Source organism: Nomascus leucogenys, chromosome 17 (assembly GCF_006542625.1).
Source record: "Nomascus leucogenys isolate Asia chromosome 17, Asia_NLE_v1, whole genome shotgun sequence".
Taxonomy (NCBI): domain Eukaryota; kingdom Metazoa; phylum Chordata; class Mammalia; order Primates; family Hylobatidae; genus Nomascus; species Nomascus leucogenys.
The window spans coordinates 9405768-9425287 of NC_044397.1; the positions used below are offsets into that span (position 1 = coordinate 9405768).

The 19520-nt window shown below is 39.3% G+C and overlaps 1 protein-coding gene and 1 non-coding gene across 5 annotated transcripts in view; one reads left to right on the top strand and one right to left on the bottom strand.

Annotated features, from left to right (window-relative positions):
* The window catches only part of CLIC5 (chloride intracellular channel 5), a 183527-nt gene that overhangs the window by 117847 nt on the left and 46160 nt on the right, over positions 1-19520 (bottom strand). For 3 of the 4 annotated variants that reach the window (XM_003266208.3, XM_030796495.1, XM_030796494.1), the window contains exon 1: positions 963-1371. The exons of the other annotated variant lie outside the window; for it this stretch is intronic. In XM_003266208.3, coding sequence (XP_003266256.1) covers positions 963-1025 — 63 coding nt within the window. In that variant the 5' untranslated portion in view covers positions 1026-1371. Of the gene's footprint in view, positions 1-962; positions 1372-19520 lie in introns of those variants that run through there. 4 annotated transcript variants of the gene reach the window in all.
* LOC115831016 lies at positions 4130-4235 on the top strand. The gene has a single exon (XR_004026572.1). It is a non-coding gene; the product is annotated as a U6 spliceosomal RNA (small nuclear RNA).

Sequence of the window (19520 nt, forward strand, 5' to 3'; positions counted from 1 at the left end):
CGGCGCCCAGGCAGTCCCCGACTTCCCCTCCCCCAAGTCCTGGCGACTGTTTCTGCTCAGCCCTGGAGGCTACTCTCCCGCAGCCTCAGGTTTCCCTAGTTCTGCAGCGTCGGCACCAAGGGCTGATCAAATGTTTCTTTCTCCTTACACCGGTGGACCGGGAAACGCCGCCGCAGCCTCGCCTCCATCCTTCCTCCTACAGGTTGCAAATAAAGTACAGCAGCTCTGACATTGGGCAGTTTCTATCCAGGGAGCAAGGTGGCTTCATTTAATTTGCACTGTGCTCCTTCATCCCTGTCTGTATCAGGTTGAACGGGAGGCTCTCCCTACTACCAAACGCCTAACATTTCCTTGATACTGCCTTGAAAAATCATGATTATGACAAAAATAATAACGTCGGAGAATGGAGTGCTTGTTTTCTGCTTTGCAAGTCACCAAGCAAGAAAACACTTTTGTCTCCTTGGCTTTTATTGTAGGATCTCTGAGCGAAAGAGAGAAAGAGAATTTTAAGAAATGTCATTTTCGCTTTGCCAAAGATCATTGTGTCAATAACGTTTCTCTCCCATCCCTCCCCCTCCTCCCGTTTTAGAGGAAAGGTTCAGGGGTCCAGCCAGGTTTCTGCCGCATCCGGACACCTGGAGAGGTCTTTCAGGACCAGCCCGAATCGCGCCCGGGCAGGGCTCTGGCCTCGGACTCGCAGCGGTGACAGCAGAGGCGGGGGCGGGGGTTGACAAACTGCGGATCAACTCTCCGAGAAGACGGCCACCTGCCGGAACCTGCCTTCCTCCATTCCGCCCAGGAGCCTCGCAGCGGAGCGCTGGGCCCGCGGAAAGGCCACGGGGGAGCGCAGGGCTCCGCGCCGCCCTCCTGAGAGGGTCCGGAGTCCAGCGCACCCCAAGCCCTGGTGCGTGAGTCCGGCGGGAGGCGCGGCAGGTGCGGCGGGAGCCTGGACCCCGACCTACCTTCACGAAGAGTTCGATCTCGGGGTCCCTGTCGTCGCCGTTAGCTGTCGCCGAGTCTGTCATGCCGTTGGCGCCCGGGGCTACCGTCCTGGGCCGGGGAGGTGCCACCTCTGCAGCGCCCGGGCCAGCACTCTGCGCTCTTGCCGCTGCCCAGCGGGGCTCCTCTTCAGGGCGGTGTTTAATTTTTCACAAAACCATCTATTCTACCGCCCGAGCAGCGGGGTCTGAGAAATCAGTGTCCCAGGTGCTCACATGAAAAGGAGCAAAGCCGGGAGGAGGCGGGTGCCACGGGGAAAGCCGGGTTAAGGGGATGACAACAGGTCCTGGGAGCAACAAGTGCCGGGCTGCCCGGAGGTGTCACAGGATCCGCGACTGTCAGCGATCCCGCCGCCGCCAACGCGCCCAAAATAGCCGGCGGCTGCAGGGCGGGGTCAGCCGGGCGGGGACGCGGCGGGGACGCGGCGGGGACACCCCGGGAGCTCGGGCCTGGGCCGGGCCACGGCCCCCCGCCCCAAGACCCCGCACGGCAGGAGGCGGAGACAGAGCTGGCCCCGGCAAAGCCACCAAGGCCAAGAGGATGTCCTGAGGGCGGATAATGAGGGGGAGGGAGAAAGAGTCTAGGAGAAGGGGAAGGGGAAGAGGAAGGGGAAAAGGGAAGGGGAAGAGAGAGAGGAGATGGCTCTCAAGTCTTCTGTTTCTTTAATAAAGCGTCAGCTCCTCCGAGTTACTCCACTACCAGCGTTACCCACTTGGAAAGCCCTTCCTGTCTTAGCGATGCTCAGAACCCCCACCAAAAGGGGCATTTGCCATCCTCGGGCTGAGCAAAAGGAGAGTAGGGTGCTGGGGAGGGGCAGGGCAGGGGTGGCGCCTGGGGCAGAGGGGTGAGTCAACCCGGTCAGGTGCGGCTTAGGGAAGGATCCATGCCTTTCAGCCTTCTGGGTTTGTTTATTTTTCTTCTCCCTTCTTTCATTCTCTTTCTATTTCTTCTTTATTTTCTGATCTTGCTTCATTCCTGTTCTCTTCTGGTTGTTTTGGTGAAGTAGGATGCAAACACAGAAAAGATGCACATATCTTAGGTGTACGCCTCAATGAATTTTCACAATCCAACTCGCCCATGTAAGCAGCGCCAGATGAAGAATAAAATGTTAGCGACAGCCCTAGAAGCTCCTCCTGCTCTCTACTCTCTACATCTTTTCTCTCTTCTCCCCTGTCCCAGGGTAACCATTATTCTGGCTTGTAACAGCATAGGATCTTTTTGCCTGGAATGTTGGTGTCTGGCTTCTTTCGTTCATTACTATGTTTGTGAGATTCATCCATTGTGCTATGTGTAGTCGTGTATCATCCATTTTCAACGACACACTTATTTATTCATTCTTCCATCGACGGACATTTGTGCAGTTGACTATCATGACTATTCTGTCACGAACATCCTCTCTATCAAACATCTTTTGGTTGGATTCACAGACACTTTTCTCTTGGATGTATACTTAGGAGTGGACTTGCTGAGTTGTAGTGTATAAGAATGCTCTCCTTGTGTAAACACTACCATAGGTTTTCTAAAGTGGTTATACCAACAGACATTCCCACCCTTCATTTCTTTAAAAAATAATTACTGAATCTTTTGCACCAGAGTCTGGTGGAATTCTCTTTGTCTTCTTTGCCTTCTCTTTAATTAATCCTGTTTGTGCTCTGTCTTTCCTTACTAAAAACATGTATTTGTTTCATAGCTTTATTAAAAAAATTCATCGCCTAATAAAAAATAAGTAATACTACTTATGTGCTAGGCAAAAATGTTGAGCACTTTACATGTCTGAACTTGTATAATATTTACAAATGTATAATGATCCCAATTTTACAAGTGGGGAAACTGAGACATGAGGTATTAAGTAACTTATCCCTAGTCATTCAGCTAGGAAATGGTGAAGTCAGGATTTAAACCCAGACAGACTTGAGCCTGTCCTCTCAACTGCTCTACAAACTGCTTTTCTTAGTGCACACTATGGAAGTCGCTTTGAGGAAACAAAGGCATAGTTTTAACGGTCTTAACAGAGATCAAAATCCCTTTCAGAATAATAGTTATATGAAAGGAAAACTAAGGCTGCCACACGAATTGGGAAGATGAAGGAGCTATACAAGGTGTCACGTAAAGATAGTATTCACCATGGTTGGGGTGAGGAGAGGAATAGGCTTCATGGAGCAAAAGGCACTTTAGCTGAAACTTCTGAAAGGTCAGGCATCTGATAGGCAAAGAAAAGGGAAAGATGTCCTCACTACCCTTTATGGCAGGCTGTTTCCCCATAGACTCTTGGTGCAAATTCCTCCTTCCTGAAGAAAGCAGTCACCAAGCCCAACGTGCAACCCTCTTGGTACATTATAACTTAATCAAGGTGATGTTTAATTGCTTTCCTCCTGCCTGGCTTCAGGCTTACATCACCAAAGCCTTTAGAGAAACAGTCACCTTCACAGCTGTACATTCTGAGCCAATGACTACATACTTTAGGGAAGGACCAAGGTTGCAGAGGGAAACTGGTGCCTTCGCTTCATGATGCACAGACTCAAAACATCCCTGCATTGAAGTGTAGGCAATATTCTTAATGGCAATGTGACAGTAGCAAATAAAATTATATGCATAAAATGTCTTTGAGGGTTTTGGTTTTTTGTTTTTTTGTTTTAATGAAAAATGTGTCACACGTATTTCCGATCATTTCCTTGGCTATGATCTAAACAATGTGTGGTATGACTTCTCTTTCCTTAATCCCAAACCTATCAGAGTTAACTTTCATTTTATCTTCTCCAAATATCTACTGCTATTGTAAAATTGGACAGATCCCTTTCAATAACATTATATAGGAATTATCTCTCATTTGGACATCCCTGCAGATAACTTATAGTTTTGATATTATAAAGCTTAATGCTGGAAAAAAAATTCTTTTTGGTCATAAACTATTTCTGTGCATATTTTCCATTTTCCATTTCATATTATGCCTTAGCTCAAGATAAAAGGACTTTATTTTGTACCCTTTAATGTTAAAGAATAATTGGTTAGAGACAATTCTAGCTTTGTCTGGAGAAAAACACTATATGTCTAATTCCAGCCCATAGTTTCACAGATGTGGTGCAAGTTTTGAATAAATTTTTACCAGGAAAGTACTTTAAAAACATATTTAGTGCTCACTTGGCAGCACATATTCTAAAATGGAAACCACACAAAGAAGATTGGCATGGCCCCAATGAAAGGGTGACACACAATTCTGCGTAACATTCATATTTTTGTATGACTGTTGAAAGTGAAAACTATAACATATCTGATAGCATTTTTAATATATTTAGATTCAATAATATGACCACTGCAGCATAAAGGGTAAAGGGCAAGGAATTTATACAGTTGTAAGGTTTATATACTTTACTTGATATAGTAAACTCTAAGTAGCCTGAGAAAACCTAGGTATATGTATTGTAATCCCTAAAGAAAGAGCTATATGAGTTATAAAACAAAAATATAGCAAAAACGCCAACAGATAAGCTAAAACGGAATGACAAGAAATATTCAAATGATCTAAAAGGCAGAAAAGAGGAAGAGAATAGAAAACTGATAATAAAATGGTACACCTAAATATAACCATATTAATATTTAAGCTAAATATAAACAGTCTGAACACATAAATTAAAAGTTGAAGATTGTTGGACTGGATAAAAAAGCAACAAGAAGACCCAACTATATGCTGTTACAGAATTCACTTCAAACACAATGTTATTGACAAATTAAAAGTAAAAGGATGGGAAAGCCCCTGCCATGCAAACAGTAATCAAAAGAAAGCTAGCCTCTAAATTAATATAATTATTAATAATATATAAACATATACTAATGTAAGTCTATTAGACAAAATAGGCTTCAGAAAAAGGAAATTATCAGGAATAGAGACATTACATAATAATAATAATAAAAGAGCCAGCTCACCAAGAAAATATAACAACCTTAAATGCGTATATACTTAATAACAGAGCTTCAATATTGATGAAACAATAGCTGATGGAACTGAAAGGAGAAAGAGAAATACAGAATTATAGTTAGAGACTTCAATTCTCCTCTCGTAATAATTTATAGCACAAGTAGACAAAAAATCCATAAGAATATAGAATATAGAAGACCTAAACAACACTATCAATAACCTTGACCTTGTAAACATTTATGGAATATCCCACCCAAACAACAACATAATATACACTATTTTCAGGTATATATGGAACATTCACCAAAACAGATCACATTCTGGGTCACAGAACAAACTTCATTACATTTAAGATAATGAAATTATACAAAGTATGTTCTCTGACCATAATGGAATCAATTAGATTAATATCCAGAAAGATATCCAAAACACTTCCAGTTATTTGGAAATTAAGCAACACACTTTAAGAAATTCATTGATCAACAAGGAAGTCTCAAGGATTATTAAAAAATATTTTGAATTGAATTCAAATGAAATGAACATACAACATATCAAAATTTGTGAGATGCAGCTAAAGCAGTACTTAGTAGAAAATTTATACATAAAACACTTATTTTAGAAAATAATAAAGTTCTTAAATCTATAATCTAAGCTTCCACCTTATGAAACTAGAAAAAAGAATAGCCAGCTAAAACCAAAGCAAGCAAAAATAATAAAATAATAAATATAAAAACAGAAATTAATGAAATTGAAGAAAAAATAAAAAAATAGAGAAAATCAATAATACTAGAGGCTGGTTTTTATAAAAGATCAATAAAGTTGATAAATTTCTCACTAGATTTACCAAAAAACTAGAGAGAGAAGATATATTATCAATGTTAGATATGAAAGATGGGATATCAACTATGAACTTCACAGATACAAAAAGATAAGGGAGTACTACAAGCAACTCTCTGAACATAAATGAGACTATTTAGATAAAATGGATAAAAGACACAGACCAACAAAATTCACTCAATGAGAAGTAGATAACCTGAATAGTCCTATATTTATTAAACATATTAAATTCATAGTTGAAAGCCCTCCAAGAAAAGAAAACTACAGCCCCAGATACCTTTATTAATGAATTTTACTAAACATTTTAGAAAGAATAACACCAATTCCATACAATCTCTTCCAGTAATGAGAAGAGGAGGAAGCAAAGGACTTGTATCCAGGATTTGTAAAGAATTTTTACAACTCAAAAAAAAAAAAAAAAACCCCAGCTAAAAAAATAGGCAAAATATCTGAGCAGACACTTTACCCTAGAAGACTTAACAATGGCAAACACATGAAAATATGCTCAACATTCTTCAGTAGGGCAAGGCAAATTAAGAGATACCACAATATACCTATTAGAATGGTTAAAATGTGCATTCATGATAACCCCATGTGTGAGCAAGAATGCAGAGCAACTGGAACTCTCATACATTGATGGTAGGAATGCAAAATTGTGCAGTCATTCTGGACAGCAGTTTGGCATTTTCATATAAAGTCACATGTACACTTACTATATGGCCCACTTACCATCTTCTGGGTATTATTCAAGAGAAATGAAAACTTATGTTTACATAAAACCTTGGTACATGAATTTTTTTTTACAAAAGTATTATTCATAATTGCCCCAAACTGGAAGCATCCCCAAATGTTCCTCAATGGGTAAATGAACAAAAAAAAGTGATAACATTTATGCAATGGTATATCACTTAGCGATAAAAATGAATGAACTATTAATTGGTGCACAACACAGGTAAATCTCAAATGCCCCATACTAAGTGAAAAAGAAAAGCAGTCTCAAAAGGTTACTTACTATGTGGTTTCATTTACATGTCATTCTGGAAAATAAAAAAATTACAGGGATGGAGAGAAGATCAGTGGCTGCCAAGGACTGGGATAGAGGAGGGTTTGATTACAAAGGGGCAGCTTTCAGCTGATAGAACTACTTTGCATCCTGTTTGTGTCATTGGTTACACACATTTCTGTATGTGTTAAAATATACAGAACTACATATTTTCTGTATGCAAATTTAAAAAATGATCAAAATGCTTAAATAATTTCCAAAAAGGTAAAGCCATCAGGTTCTATTGCCATACCCACTTCCCACACAGTCTTTGCTTCAAATCTGTAACATCAGACCTCATCTTACCATTAATTTCAGAAATGTAAAAGAGATTTCTATTTTATGAGATGCAGTGCTTCTAATTAAGCTATTAAGCTGATCAATAAAATAAAACAAACTTTCATTGAAATAACAAACAAAACAAAATAAACATATTTAGACCGTGTGTTTGTGTGTGTGTTATGAAATGACATGTACTGTAAAATAATGATGATGCTTATGGGGAGATTTTTCAGAAAATGCTTGCCCTACCCACTACTGGAGTGCAATCACATTATTAGTCACAAGTTCCAGCTTTTGTTTACCTAGGAGTATTCAGTTGAGCCCACTCACTATACCCAGAGTAGCAGCTATTTCCACGGGAATTAAACAACTTATATTCTCTGCAGGAGATCTCCCAGACAATCTCAAGGACTTGAGGTTTAAGCAGGAAGATTTTGATGACAGCTTCAGAAAGACATTATGTCTTTGTGGGAGGACCAAGTGGGTGTAGACGAAGGGAGGTGAGTCCTAGAGGGATCACACCTTCATGAGGTCACAGATTGGGCTATGAGGGGGATTGAGGTGAGTTGCTAGTTGTATTTCTTTATAACCTAAGGTGTCCTTGGGTATGGCTAACATGATCAATGATCTTGGCTCTCACTGCAGTCTGTCTATTGGTACTTAGCAAAGGCAGAGGCCTGGGAGTGAGCTGGACTGAAGTCAAGAGTCCTTGTCAACAACCATCACTCATCTCACTGATTCACTCATTACTCATTCCTTCAACCAGTGTTTTGGGGGTGTCTTCTGTGTGCCAGACACTGCTCATACTCATTTTAGAACCCCCTGAGAACATACAGTGTGCATAACACCTTCTGATGATGAGCAGTCTTAGCTCCTGTATTATTCCTTCTGGGATTAAGTTACGGCTTTTCAACTGGAGTGGAAGCTTCTTAAGGACAGGAATCCAATTTTGTGTTTCTTTTGCAAGACCCACAGGATATAATGGTCTCTTGCTATATACTTACAAACAGGTTAATATGCCCTGTATAGTGCACATGCTCAATAAATAATTGTTGATGGAATCAATCAATGAATGAATTACCAGCACTTCCATTTGCAGTCTCCTTCATCTGGGATTTTGACCTTCCACCAGTGAAATGGACATTACAGTGTGGAGTTTTTATAAAGATTCTAATTTGAACTGAAACATATGAAAGAGTTACATCATAATAATAATAGTTAACGTTTGCTTAGAGCTCACCATGTGTTGGGAGCTCTGAAGTCCTTATTAGCTCACTTCATTTCTATAATAACCCTATGAGGTAGTGTTATTCATCCCATTTCACAAATAAAGAAGCAAAAACTTAAAAAGGGTAAGTAATGTATCCAAGGTCATGTGGATAGTTATAAACAACAGAGCTGGGACTCCCTCCATTGCTAAAGCCCATATTATTAACCACAGGATGTGGTTGGAGGAGGTTGGGATGCTACTAGAAATTTAGAAATTGCTTACTGAATTGGTGGGATAAGTAAATGACTAGTCTTGGATAAGAAATGGCTAGGGTTAGGGATTCTGGAGTTCCCCTTTACTCTGCTTAAACTAAGACACATCCACAGATGAAATGAAAAAGGAAACATAGGGCCCAAGAGATGGCACACAAAAATTAAAAAATACCCAGCCCTAGGAAATGGAAGTTATAGGAGCCAAAGGGCAGGAGAAAAGTGATCTGAGGTCATCTTCTGTTGCATCACCACGCATTTTTGGCAGGATTTACTGCTCTGGTGATTGTCCTCACTTAATGGCCAAGCTTCTACTTGAGCTCTGGCAAGATCACCTTAAAAATACAACTATTACACAAATACTTTTTAAAAACCTTGGACAGAGTCTAAGATAAATACATGTAACAAAATTCCAAAAAAAAAAATCCACCCACAACTGTCACCTAGTATTACTCTGACCTACACATCTGATTTTCTTTTGGTGAACAGCCCGTCTTGCTAATTGACCAGTAATGGTCTTTAATAACTCAAAAAAGGGAATAGCATTAAAGAGAGCAAGGGTTGGGGGAAAAGCAAGGTGAGGGTCATGGGGAATAGGAAGCCAGCAGTTACATTGGTGGGAGTAGAATGTGGAATATTTTGAGGGAATTGAGCAAACACCCATGAACACACAAATTAAAGTTCTGAAAATACAAATAAACAGTTGTTATAATCTTAGACAACTAGATTCCATTTGCCTTGAGTTACCCAGTTTCCTTGGAGATCTACCTTCCTCCATTCACAGTACCTCAGGTTGAAGTAAAGCCTTAAGGATGGTCAGGTGACTCATGTTGGCCAGTCAGAGCACTGCAATCTCTAGACACAGTGATTGGTTCAAAATGGGCACATGATCAACTGGGATCCAGTGAGATTCAATTCTAGGACTTTTTCTCAGAAATTTAGAAGACCATTTTTACTTCTGCTGGACTTATAAACAGACTAGGGTATGATCCTAGAGCTCTTTGAACTATCCTACCACCACTAAGACAGAACCTGTCTGAGAGTAAAGCCAACAGAGAGAAAACAAGAGCCAAGATATATAGAGAGGAAGCCCAAGTTCTGACTTGGATGTCTTAGTGCCTGAAACTTGATACCACTAGATTTTCCTATCCTAATGGTTAGTAAAATTCTTTTTTGGCTCAGACAATCTTGAATTGAGTTTTCTAATGTTTGCAACTGGATATTTATTTATACTTAAATCAGTTAGAATCTGTATAGAGGGCTGTAGGCAAGAGGTGGTCTATATGATAGAAAAAAAGACCTCATGACTATTAGAAGGTGGACATGAGGTATCAACAAAGTGATGCACTTTAAGAGTGAGGCCAATCCTGAGGTGAGTAAAAAGTATTAAAGTTCCAAATCCTCATAAAAACACAAGTCTCCTAAGCTAAGATACAAAAGTAAAAACATGTTCAGGAATTGACAGAATTCCAGAGAAAGGCTATATGTGTAGATTTAAGGTGATCATACATGGTACAGAATAAAAGTTAAAAAATAATAAACAATGTCTCCATTAATTGATTTTTTTCAAAAGAGAATGTCTTATAGTATAATAAAAAGAGCACTAGACTGAGATCCAGAAATTCTGAATTCAAGACTTTCTAGCCCTCTAATCTGGTTGTTCAATCTCTCGGAGCTTCAGTTCCTTTATCTGTAAGACAAAGATAAATATACTTTCCCTGAAATTTGTGTAGTTTGATTAATATTATTTATAAATATGTATAATGCACCCAACACAGTGACTGACCCATAAACAAAGAACAAAAGAGTTATTTTTCCCCAAATGTGTATAAGGGAGTCACTGAGCAAAGAATTTCAGAGGCAACATCTCACTTAATCCCTCACTGCAGACTTCAGTATGCGGGAGCTACTACTGTTACCTCATTTTGCAGATGAAGGAGCTGATATATACAAATTAGTGAGTGAGCTAGAAAGCGCTAGAGCTGGGGATTTGAATCCCAGGTTGTTAGAGTCCCAAGTATCTACTTATAATGACCTCAATAAAAAAGCACTAGCTAGTATGATTTTATTACCAATGTGTTTAAGTGAATAGTAAACCAAAGAAATAAAAATGGTAAAGGCCCAGCCTGGAAATGAAGGCTGAAGATCAGCTGCTGAATCATTCAAAAAAAGAAATGCTCCCAGGTAAAGAATGGAATGCTGGATGGCCTTCAACATGGTTTGGCTCTGTGTCCCCCCAAATCTCATGTCGAGTTGTAATCACCACGTGTCAGGGGAGAGACCTGGTGGGAGGTGATTGGATCATGAGGACGGATTTCCCCTTTGCTGTTCTCATGATAGTGAGTTCCCATGAGATCCGATGGTTTAAAAGTCTGTGGCACTTCCCCCTTTGTTCTCTCTCACTCCTCCCACCAAGTAAGACATGCCTTGCTTTCCCTCTGCCTTCTGCCATGATTGTAAGTTTCCTGAGGCCTCCCAGCCATGTGGAATGGTGAGTCAATTAAACCTCTTTTCTTTATAAATTACCCAGTCTCAGGTATCTCTTTATAGCAGTATGAGAACGGACTGATATAGCCTTCATCTTTATTTCACTGTTTCTCCCTGGCATGGCATGAGCTCTTTGAGCAACATAAGAAATTATTTCCTGAAAGACATAAAATACTATTGAGAAAATTACAAGTGCTTTTTTGGAGATGAACAGCATTGGTCTAGCCTGAATTATTATTATTTTTTTTTAAGAAGAATCTATCCTAAAGGTGGGGGAAGCCAAGTCCCCCTGTAGAATTCTAGGAACATGTCTGTATTTAAGCTTTTTTCTCTTTCCATATACATCCTTGTATATGCATCGCTCTCCAATTTAGAATCTCAAAGAACTAGAATAAAACATTTTCTGGTCATAGTGAGGCAGACACAGAGAAAATTCATTTCTATAGCACTATAATAAGTACTTCTCTTTAATCTATATTCAGGGAGATAGTTTTGATTCTGTTTTTGTCGTATACTTTACTCAACTGTGCAATCTTTCATGATCTGCAAGGAAGATTACTCCTACCCCCATAAAACTTGGTTGACAGAAAATCAGAGAACATTATTTTAATTGCTTCAATTTCCTTCTTCCAAGGAGAAGGCAGAAAGTTCTTCAAATATCTCAATTTCATTAAATTCAACAAACACTTCCTGGGCAGCTGTTCTGTACCAGATGTTGTACTCAATGCTGGGGATAAATTTATGAGTAAGACCCGGCCTTGCTCACAAGGAGATCATAGTGCCCAAAATGCATGTGGGGTGCTCCCACCCCTCACCCTATTTCCAGCTAAGTAGACACAATTTGCTTTTAGGAAAATACAATTGAAATAAAGCTAACAGTATTGAGAAAAGATGCTCCTTGTCTAAGTTTGAATAACCAGAAGATGAGATAACCAGAAGATGAGATAGCACCAACTGCCTCACAAATGAGATGGCAATTGCCATAATTATCATTTTCACACGAATTTATCTACTGACCACCTATTTATATCTCAGGTGCTCTGAGAGACATTGAATATACCTTAGGGAATAAAACAGTTGTGAACATCCTGTGCCTGGTGGGTCTTGCAATCCATTGTGGGAGACAGAACAAACACATAAGCAAACAAATAGATGTACAATATTAAATTATGATCAAAGCTAACAAAGAAATCTGGGTAGAGAATCACAGTGAAGGGGGTGAGGAAGCCTCCCAACCAGAGGTCCACTGGGAAGGCCTCTCTGAAGTGATGACATTTAAGCCCAGACCTGAAAGATGAAAAGGAGCTGTTCATCTGAAGACTGAAGGGAAGAGAGACGGGAACAGCATGTATGATGGCCCTTAGTTGGGACAAAGCATTTTATGCTGGAGGAGCTGAAGTTCAAGCTTGAATTCCCCCATTATATCCCTATGGGGTCTACATTGTGGGATCACATTCTCACCTTTTCCTATGTAATTATATTATTCAACCTTTGTAGTTTCAATACATCTTTGGAGAAAATCTGCCCAGAAGTTTTCATTCAGTGAAAGAGTTCCAGCATAACCAATAATGATGGCTCCACTGAATATATGTTGAGTTTGCAGAAACTCACTTAGAAGAAACAATTTTTGTATTTTCTGTAATTATTCATAATTTCTTCAATTAGATGCACTTTGCAAAAGTTTGCAATGCGCTCCTGTGTATAAAAGATAAACATTATTCTAAGACACCCTTGCAATATAAATTTTTTATCTCAAAATTCCTCACACTTGGTTTTGCTCATTGGCTGCAACTACAGAAGGCCAGGACTTGTGGAGGATGGGAGAAACCTCTCCCAAAGGCTGATATTTTAGCTAAGTGATTTTATGCTTCTTTAAAAAAATTGCATTGAAGTTCACTCCAGTACATTGAAATTAATTCTTTTTTACCTTGCTCTTTTGTCACCTCATAAACGGAATCATTGTTATTTTTTCTCTCTGATAAAATTAAGTCCCAGGATGAATAAAGCAGAATATAGACTCAGTCGTTTATCCCCCATTAACACAGCGCAAAGTCACTGCATCAATGGACACAAGACTTAATGCCCTTCATGAAGCCTCCCAACATTAAGGTGGAAAGAGTCAAACTGCTGACCTAAGCTCTGCCTTACTCATAGTCACTGGCAGCTTAAGCTTTGAGCACACTGTCAAATCCCCTCAGCCCATCTCTTACTGCCTTAGCTTCATTGGACAGTTCCGTGTAAGCTTGACACAGACTGGCAACATCCCAGCTCAAGCACTGTGCTCTTTCAACTCCATATCTCAAAACTTCTTATAGCAAAAGGAACCTCCAGCTGACAGAGGCTGGAGCAGGCATGTAGGGCACGGACTCAAACTATGTCATTTGGGCATTAAAGAGAAGGGTGACTACTAAGGTTCAGAGAAATTGGGTTGTAATAGCTGTATGGCCTTGGGCAAGTCACTTCTCCAAATCATAGTTTCCTTATCTATAAATAGAGCTACTAAAACTTAATTGGAATTATTGTCCTCAGCATTAAATGGCACCTGATTCAAAATAAGTGCCTGACACATTAAAAAGTTTTACCCATATTATCTTACTTCATATCCAAATAATTCAGTAAGATAACTAGGATAGGTGATATTGCCATCATCTTGGGGAAAAAGGACATCAGGAAGTTTAAGTGACATGTCTCAAGTTTCAAAGTATCAATGGCAAAACCAGGCCAGGAACTCAGGCTTCCTGCCTCTGTATAGCCACTATTTTATATTGTCTTTCTTAGAAGATAGCAGAAATTTCCAACCACTGAATAATATTAGAGGAAGAAAAAAGAAGCTAAGAGAGCAGAAACTATTTTTCTTTCAATGAATAGCTTTTTGACTAAATAACAAGGTGAGTCATTTGTTTCAGGATGTATTGTTTAAACAAATGTATTGTTTAATGACTACCTGGCTATTGTCTGATGCCTCAATGCCTTTTAAACACATAACTCTGCCTGAACTTCCCTATCACTGCCTCCATCTCTACTATTGTTTTGGTTTGTTTGCCTCTGGATATTCAATCTTGCAGAATAGTGTCTGAAAATCTAATAGAGACTCACATCAAACCTGCACACAGTCTGCATCTCCTCTGGGCTCTCACTTTGGTCATTTGGGCTGAGTAATTAATGATTTGTACAATTGCTCAACTTACTCTAAAGGACAATAGTTTGACAGGGACACTGAGCAGACCCAGGGCTGTGTTGCAGCCAGAGTTGGTGGTTTTCTTTTTTCTTTTCTTTTTTTTTTTTTAGATGGATTCTTGCTCTGTCACCAGGCTGGAGTGCAGTGGTGCGATCTCGGCTCACTGCAACCTCTGCCTCTTGGGTTCAAGTGATTCTCCTGCCTCAGCCACCTGAGTAGCTGGGACTACAGGTGCGTGCCACCACACCCAGCTAATTTTTTTGTATTTTTAGTAGAGATGGGGTTTCACCATGTTGGCCAGGATGGTCTCAATCTTTTCACCTTGTGATCTGCCCGCCTTGGCCTCCCAAAGTGCTGGGATTACAGGCGTGAGCAAGCATGCCCAGCCCAGAGTTGGTTTTTAATGACTCCTCCCCACCCAAAGAGCCTCCCCTGCACCTTACTTGGGCTGAAATGCTCAAATCCCACCTTGCTAGGAGGCCTTCTCTTAATGATTTTTCAAACTCAGGATCGCTCCTATTGTTTCATTTGACAACTATTTATTATTTGGCAGTTTATTTATTTTACCCTTTTTGCTTAATCTCAAATTGTGTTTTATTATTAGTTTTCCTTTCATTCTTGTCTTGTCTCCCCACCTAGACTGCAATGTCTTTGAGAATAGGACCACACCTTACATTCTTTATATTTCTTCACAGTGTATACATAGTGCTGGAAATGTGCTCAGTACTTGTGGAATAATGAATAGCTATTGAGTGAATTCAGTGGCATTTTATAATATCAAATGTTTTGCTGGTAGATTCCTAAGGGTTCGTAGTTTCCATACTTTACATATTTTGTAGTATGAGAATTGTGATAGTTTGTTTCAAAAATAATAAGGGAAGTCTTGTTCTTAAGAAACACTGCCCAGCCGGGCGCGGTGGCTCTCACCTGTAATCCCAGCACTTTGGGAGGCCAAGGTGGGCGGATCACGAGGTCAGGAGATAGAGACCATCCTGGCTAACATGGTGAAACCCCGTCTCTACTAAAAATACAAAAAAATTAGCTGAGCATGGTGGTGGGTGCCTGTAGTCCCAGCTACTCGGGAGTCTGAGGCAGGAGAATGGAGCGAACCCGGAAGGCGGAGCTTGCAGTGAGCCGAGATCGCGCCACTGCACTCCAGCCTGGGCGACAGAGCGAGACTCCATCTTAAAGAAAAAAAAAAAAAGAATCACTGCCCTCCAAATTCTCTATCTCCTTACTTAAAAATTTAAAATAAGATAATTAAAGTCTCCACAGTATAGTTTATAAAAGTTGAAACACTAATTTTGAGATTCTTCCAGAAGAACAAGCAAGAAAAAAAATACCTTCCCCCATTTTTTTCATCCTTAGTTTAACAACCCATATTCAACCAAAGGTGTTCATACTTTTCATACAGATGCCATGTGTCATTTCTTTTGCTTCCATCATGCATATCCAAGGACCTTCATCATAAGAAGGACATCATAAGAAGGACATCACCGTCATTCTGGCCAGTGAATGATTATTCATTTTTCCCCCTTTACTTACAACATGCTAAAGAGTTATTTTGTATATGTGCCTCCAAACCTTGATGTGGTTCCAAAATCAAAATTACAATCTTTTGTCACAATTTATCCACTGAATGGCATGCTCAGTCAGCTTGAAGGAGCAGATTGCTTCAGTTGTATTGTTGGGTGGAAAGGGCTGAGAGACGGGGCCAATAGGCTGTGCTCAGTAATAAATTAATGGAAGAACAAAGGAATGAATAAATAAATAAGTGAATGGACCACCTAAAGAATGGCACCAATGTCAGAGAGCTTCCTTGGTTTGCTGAACCAAGTTACCTTGAAACTTGATACATGTCACTTAAACTTCCTGATTTCCTTTTGCCCCAAGATGATGGCAATATCACCTGTCCTAATTATCTTACAGAATTATTTGGGTATGAAATAAGATAATATGGGTAAAATTTTTTGATGTGTTGGGCACCCTATTTTGAATCAGGTGTCATTTAATGCTGAAGACAATAATTCCAATTAAGTATCAGTAGCACTATTCATTGATAAGGAAACCATGAATTGGAGAGTTAAATGATTTGCCCAAGGATGACATTCATTCCTTACCTATCTTGGGTGTGCACCAGGGAAGTGGTAATTGCTGGCTAACTGAAGGTACAAGGGGGCTGAATAACTAGAGAATGACAGGAAGGATTCGTATTTGGTTACAGGTAGGGATTCACCAAAAGACATTTTGCTGTGAGGGTGGAAGATAATACAATTATATTGAGAAGATTAGGCAAGTGACAATGAGCCTCAGGGAAAGAGGATGAGACCTGGGCCTTCAGATAGAGCCTGGGATTGGCCTCAGTGGGACTTTTTGTATTCATAGGACTCACCGATACTGGTTTATTATCTGGTAGAGCTCATTGGCCCAGTCCCTCTGGTAGCTATTCTTCAGTATTAGATATACTAATTCTCAAGAAGGGACCCAGGAGCTCACTTGATCCTATGCCTTCATTTTTTCCTCCCTTTACTTTCATAGATGAAAAACAAATGAAGCACAGATAGATGTTTTGTCCAGTCAGTTAGTAGACTGCATGGCTCAATAATATTTGTTGTATAAATGAATGGATGTTGAACTCTAACTACAAAATCTAGGCTTCAGTCTGAATGGCCCTGCCTTTCAGAGAGATGCTTCCCACCCAGGTGGGTCCTGATGCCCCACGATCCCATTAGTTGTGCTCTGTCCTTGGGAGAAAGGGGACAACCAAGGCCTATATTAGGTTAACTTCCCAGAGGCCCTCCTTCTTGGATGATTTTCCAGCTTACGCCATTCTTCACTGTTACTCTGCTAAAGTCAACATGTAAGAGCCTTGAACAATGGAAATGAGAGTGAAAAAGAAAAGGAGAGAGCTTAAAGAAAGGGAAGTTTACTGGCATAAAAACCCCACTTCATGTCACAGTTTTAGAAAAATTCAGTCAGTTCTAGCGGGCTCAGCCAGACTTAATCTACATTAATGAAAACGCACGTGTCTGGAGATTCTCTCTAGCACTCTCTTTCCCAGATTGGTTCATCTGGGGACATGCCTTTCTGAAACATTATGGCTTTCAGAAGATTTCCTAGTTTATACTAATTTAGATATTGTTTTCACGTAACAGAGAAAATTGCTACAGCATCTGAACTATTTATCTTCCTAGATGTTGTAGTTATAGCAAAACCAGATGAGTTGGGAAAAGATAAATTCACTAAAATTACTTGTATCCTGATACTAAGGTGATGAATAACTTATGATGATGTAACAGCTATGTACTATGGAGATAAGAATATCATTAAATGCATACATAAGAATTTAGCTCACAATAAGAAACTTATTTTAAAAGGATACAGTCTTATTGGAATAAAAGAATACTATGTATAAATGAAGAATTATAACTCGTTCATGCATTGAAAGCCAAATATTCTGAAGAAAACAAAACTCTCTGTTCTTACAATAATAATTAAAACCTCCATAATATATTCTATAAAATCTGAAACACTGATTTTAAGATTATTCCAGAATAACAAGAGGCAAAATATACTAAATTTATTTTTTCTAAAGGGATTGGTATTTACCTTCTGGATTTTAAAATATGTGACAATTACCAAAACATCATGATATTCAGTTAAAAGCAGGAAAAAGATGGGGGGAGACAATAGATATTTCCAAAGTAAATTTAGATCATAATAAGAACTTACTACATTAAAAAAACCAGATATACAAAGGCAAGAAGAGATCACTATTTAATACAGAGGACAATCAGGTCATGGTGCAGAGACAGCATTAGATTCATTCCTCATATTATATATTATAATAAATTTTGGTCAAAGCAAAATAAACATAAGCATAAAATAAACATAAAAGAAAACCAGAATAAAATAAGCATATTATTTTCAATTAAAGAAGAAAAAACATTTCTGATTTGCTAAGATATAATTAGAAATAAAACAGATATGTTGGAATAAAAAACAAAAGGGATTGTAAGGAAGTTAAAAAAGTGTAAAGTGTAAAGAGGAAGCTCTACTCTTAAGAAATGAACAGAGAATTCATCTAATTATTTAAGGTCAATATTCAGCTTTTCTTCAAAATGAGATCGTAGGAAATAAATGGAGGGCATACACATAAGGAAATGCAGACAATAAATCAGCACATGGAAAAATGTTCAGTGTCAATAGCAACTAAAGAGATGTAAACAAAAAACCTTTAAAACAACACAGCATATCAGTTAAGTAACTGTAAACCCTGGCAATTCAGACAATGAGGTTTGGAATCAGATAGACGTAGATATGGATCCTGCCTTGCCACTTTTTAGCTGTGTCTTTGATTCAGGGTCCCAACCTCTTAGCATCCATTTTCTAATCAGTAGCATACACTTATTATACTTAAAGGATTAGTGTGAGGATAAAATGATTAATGTAAGTAAACCATTCAGTACAGTATCTGGCACATATTGAATGTTTCCGTTAATGGTAGGCAGCAATAGTGGTGGTGGAAGATAATGATGATGGTACTAGTGCTGGTAATGGTGGTGGTGAAAATGATGGTGACGGTAGCATGTGACGACAATGTTGTTTATTGGTGGTGTTGTTGAACGCAACACTATTGGTAGTATTTGATTTGTTGCTCGTAGTGTTAATAATGGTGATAATAGCTGATCATGGTGATGGCATTGGTGGAGGTGATGGAGATGATGGTGGATGAGGCTTGGTGGTGGTACAGATAGTAGTACAGGTGGTGGTAATGGTAGCGGAACATAGTAATAGTGGTGGTGGTGAAAGTAGTGGTGCTGGCATTGTTGGTAGTGGGCTTGATGATGGTGATGGTGGTAAATGATGATGGTGATGTGGTAGAGGTTGCATTGATAAAGGTGATGCTGATAGTGGGGTGGTGGTGGTGTTCGTGAAGTTGATGATGGTGGCAGTGGATGACGATGTTGGTAGTGATGTTGATGTTGATGGTAGCTGATGATAGTAATGGTGTTGGTGTTTCTTGTGTTGATGAAGGAGATGGTGATGGTAGTGGTTGTGGTGCTGGGGGCAATGGTGATAGTACTGTGGGTTTTTTTTAAAAAGCTGAAATTATAAATAGCAGTTATGGCAGTTGTAATGGATAAATCAGAAAAATGGAATACTACAAATACAATGTTGTTGGTCTTGCAATTTGTTAGTCTTTCTAGAAAGCAATCTACCAAAAGATATATGTTGTACACTTTGACACAGAAGTTAAGCTCTTGGGAACATACATAAAAAATATCCCCCAAATTAAAAAT